The sequence below is a fragment of the Entamoeba invadens genome (assembly GCF_000330505.1).
Source record: "Entamoeba invadens IP1 unplaced genomic scaffold scaff_1105074725643, whole genome shotgun sequence".
In the NCBI taxonomy this organism is placed as follows: Eukaryota; Evosea; order Mastigamoebida; family Endamoebidae; genus Entamoeba; species Entamoeba invadens.
Window position 1 is genome coordinate 909,995 of NW_004191777.1, and position 4,884 is coordinate 914,878.

At 30.4% G+C, this 4,884-nt stretch overlaps 1 protein-coding gene across 1 annotated transcript; it reads left to right on the top strand.

The window, feature by feature from the left end:
- EIN_087010 (autophagy protein, putative) lies at nt 1-1,522 on the top strand (the record flags this gene model as incomplete). Its single annotated transcript, XM_004184707.1, has 2 exons — nt 1-87; nt 131-1,522. Coding segments are annotated over 2 exons (1,479 nt in total), but the record flags the coding sequence as incomplete, so codon positions are not given.
- Nucleotides 1,523-4,884: the final 3,362 nt, after the last annotated feature.

Consider the following 4,884-nt stretch of genomic DNA (forward strand, 5'->3'; position numbering starts at 1 on the left):
TACATCGCTTTCAAGGACGCAACCAGAAAAGAGATCTTCAACACATTTTCAGAGAAGTGCGCCGTGGAGTACAACAAAGACAGAAGTGTTCTTGGCAAAGTTCGTTTTAATCACTTACGGAGACTTGAAGAAGTACGACTTCCATTTTATCGGAGGTTGTCCTGTGCCTAAACAACATTTGGTTGAAGCAACGTATGTCGATATCACTGATGAAGATGCGAAGAACATCCAAGAGAAGATGAAGAGCTCAATTGCGTTGAACAGTCACTTCGAGGCACTTACCACAGATGATACAGAGGCTTATATACTCGATTTGTCTTCTATGAAACATACGCCAGGATGGACGGCAAGAACTTTAATACACCAACAATTCACAACGATCCATTGTATCCGTCCGACTCACTCATTCACAATTAAGGTCGTCCACAAAGAACTCCCCCTCGACGGGATGTCTGGGTGGTTCACAGTGAAGTCAACTGGTAAAATAGTCCCACAAGTACATCATTTGGCAGAGTCAATGAATCCCGAGATGTTAGCGACACAAGCCGTCGAGTTAAATCTTCAATTGATGAAGTGGCAATTATTCAAATCCCTTGATTTGGAGATGTTAAAACAGACAAAGTGTTTGTTGATTGGAGCTGGGACACTGGGGTGTAATGTCTCGCGAGTGTTAATGGGATGGGGTGTGCAGTACATTACGTTTGTCGACAATGGCACTATTTCATATTCAAATCCCGTCAGACAGAGTTTGTATAACTTCAACGACTGCGTACAAAAGCGATACAAGTCCGAACGAGCAGCAGAGAGTTTGAAAGAAGTGTTTCCGGGGATGCAGAGTCGGGGAGTTGTGATGTCGATACCAATGCCTGGACACCCTATTGGAGAAAAAGAAATTGAGGGTACTCGAAAAGATATACAGAGCTTAGACAAGTTAGTTCAAGAGAATGATGTGGTGTTTTTACTTGGAGATTCAAGAGAGTGTCGATGGTTGCCGTCCATGTTAAGTTCTGTGTACAACAAGTTGTGTATCACTGTTGGACTTGGGTTCGACTCCTTTGTTGTGATGCGACATGGAGACCAAGAAATTGAAGAGAAGCGCCCGTCGTGTTACTTCTGCGCAGACATTGTTGCGCCAACAGACTCGTTGTCACGTAGAACTTTGGACCAACAGTGTACAGTCACTCGACCTGGTATATCGTATGTTGCTGCGGCTATGGCTGTAGAAATGATGGTCGGTATATTACACCACCCACTCAAAAATAAGGCACCAAGTTCAGGGAATGGACACATCCCACATCAACTCAGAGGATTCTTGAATACGTGGAATATAGAGGAAGGTGTTGGGTGTGCTTATTCGAAGTGCATTGCGTGCTCAAAGAAGATTGTGGAGGAATACAAACAGAGAGGGAGCGATATGGTTCTTGAGGCTATTAACTGCCCAAAATCGTTGGAAGTCATTGCAGGAATACCAGAGGTTGGGGATAAGGAAATCGAGATTTTGACGGATTCGGAAGATATTTGAGTTTTTTCAGGTTTCAGTTTGACGTTTTAATTGTTAGCCAATTAAAAATTAATTGGCTAAAATTTTTTAATTAAATTAATAGTTTGTTTAACTAATAAAAAAATCAAATCAGAATATGGATAAAATAGTCATTTAAATAAATAGACTATTTAAAAGGTAGTCACAACATTGATAAAAGGTCAATGTTGTGATATCATTAATGATATTAGTATACACAAAGTATATTGCATCTGTTGTAAAGGATATAAAAACTTCAATTTCTTTAATGAAAATTTCATCTCTTGTTCCGGCAAAAAGTTTGATGTGACAAACACATTTTGGATGTTGACGGTATTTGAAAACTCAATAAAGGTCTTAGTGAATGGCTCAACTGTGTTTTTAAAACCAAACCTTCCAGCAACATCAACATACACCATTTCATCAAGGGATATCGTTCCACAATATCACACAACATCCGCAATGTCAAAGTCATTTGAACTTGTTCAACGACTTTCTCATATTTTCAAAACTTCTGATTAAATGCGTCGAATGAGACCATTGGCGATATATTCACTGATATATCTTCATTGAATCTGGAGACTTTCATTTCCGCTTTGACCACATTCATTCGATAACTTTTTCAAATTTGTACGCGATTGTTTAAAATTAACAGAAGACACTCTTCCATTACTTTGATGTTTTTTGTGAAGGTCAATGTTGTGATGATAAAAAAACATGTATATTTTCATATACATGATTTGCCGACTCATCATGAGCCGGCCTATCATTGGATGCTTGTATTCTACGTGATTAATATGTTTATCGTTCAATAAAAAAGAAACAACATGTGTTTTCATTATAACAATGTTTTACTGACCAAAAGAGGAAGGCGCTTAATTGGTATTAATAATGATGAAATGCCGAAAATATTTTTGAATAGTTTTTGTTATTGATTTGCAAGCGACGCCTTCAATGTTGTGTTTTATAAATACGATTTTATTTTCTTTTGTTGTTATCTCAAAGAGATAGCTAATTAAACACACATTAATCATACCATATTGAACGAATTTGTTTTCTGTAATTTGTCATTCGTATGTTTGTTACATTTTCAGTGTAGTTGATATTTTAATTTGCTTTTAATAACAACTTTTCATTGTTTAAATATATTTGCATATATTGGTAATATTTTCAAGCTTTTAATATATGGGCTTGAATTGTTAAATATATTCCATATGGTCATATATAGCTAAAAGAAACGGTCAAGTGATTTTCAGTTGTCATACTTTAAATTTGATGTGTTAGATCATTAAATTCTTGCTTTAAATATTAATTTTTTCTATTTTTGATTTTCGTATTTTTATTAAAAATGACACGATAAACTATTTGTGTTATGTTAAACACAAGAAAATGCATCTTTATATGCCATGTTTTTGACTTCTTTTAAGGTTTGATATCATATTCAAGGCACACAACTTGTTTTCTTTCTATTTTTTAAAGAAAATAGAATTCAACAATACTAAATTTGAATTGTGCAGTCTATTCTTCCAATTAAAAATAATCAATACAACGCCATTGTGTCTCTTTTTACCATTGTATTTTGTCATTTTATTGATATTTATTGAAATTAAAAATTTGTGTATATTTTTAAGTTTAAACAAAAATTATTTTATTTTTTTTGCTTTACTAAAAAAAATATTATTTTTGTTTTTATGGTATGGTAGTTTTATCTCGCCAACAACCCAATACTGCTCTTTTTAACAGTTTTTTAAAATTTTATCCTAAAACTGTTTAAATAATTTTGAATTAATATTAGGTTATTTTTCCGAAAAAATAAATAAAAATATAAAAATATAAAAATATAATAATGGAATTATTTTTATTTTTTATACCAAAAAATCGTTTTGTGCATTTATTTTTTTAAATAAAAACTTATAGGCAAAACAGAACAAAAATTACAACCAAAATAACAAAAAGTTGGTGGAAAAAGTCAGCTTTAGCAAATTATAGTAAAATATAATATTTATTGTTATAAATTAAAAAAACATTTTATATTATTTCAAAAACATTAATTAAAAACAAAAAATAATCAATTAAAAATATTTGTAAAACGAAACAATGGTTGAAATTTTTGATATTCAAGTTGATAAAATTGACGTTTCGGATAAATAACATGGTTTTGTTGTGGTTGTGTAACCCCATAAACAGTCAATTGTGACCACTTGATTTTTGTTTTTGGAATTGAAAACGATCATTTAGTAAGTATAAAGATAGCAAATTTGAAAGTTATCAAACCAATCATTTGATTATTTAATTAATAAATACAACACAATTCAACAATAAAAAACTTAAATAGAACATTTTGAAACAATTAACTTATAACAACAAATTTGATATTATAAAGATATTAACCCTTCCGGTACCAAAAATTTCCAAAAAATGTAAACTTATTTATATCTTATTCATTTTGAGTGTATATTAGAAAGAAATAATGCAAAAACGCTTTAAACTTTTTACAACCATGGGAAATACCAGAAAACAAAATTAATAGTTAAAAATAATTAAATTTACTACAAATTAATAGTAACTTTTGACCTAAAATCGTATTTTTGTTGAAAAAAGGTTCACTTTTTCTGTGAGGAAAACTTGACGACTTTTCCTGTTATTATTTTCAAGTTAAAAATTTTTTCTTTTTATACAGTTGGAGTTTGTTTAAAAAGGATGTTTTTTCGACTGAATTAGTCATTTTTTTATAATATTAGTTAGATTTTTTGTTAAAAAGGATGTTTTTTTAATAAAATAGATTGATTATAATAAATTAGATATAATTTTTGCCAATTAGGAATAATTACCATAATGAGGTAATATTTTTGTTAAATTAGATTTTATTATTATTATTCGAGGTATTATTATAATAAAAATAGGTTGAATTACCAAAACATTAGGTATATTTACGGTAAATAGGTACATTTTTCGAACTTTAGATTTATTTACAAAAATTTTAGGCACAATTTATTTGAGATATTATACATTTATTTTCAATTTAATCATTATTCAAATTATAAAAAAGTGTTAATTTAATGACCAATCATCACCATGAGTTTTCCATTCTTTAAACAAACGATTCTTTTTTTTGCGTTTGTAAAACGTGTGTATTCGCGCTTTTAATGGTGTTGTAGAAATTTGCAAAGTTGTATTTTTGGAGGTCTTTTTCATTTTTTTCAATGAATGGAATGCTTTGATGATGTTATCGAATTGGAATGACTGGTTGACCGCTTGTTGATATTGGTGCATTTAGAGTGTAATTCAAATTCTCCTTTGATCTCATCTATTGATATATTGTAAAGAAAACATGTTGTTTTTGTTTAATAAACAATTAAATGAAA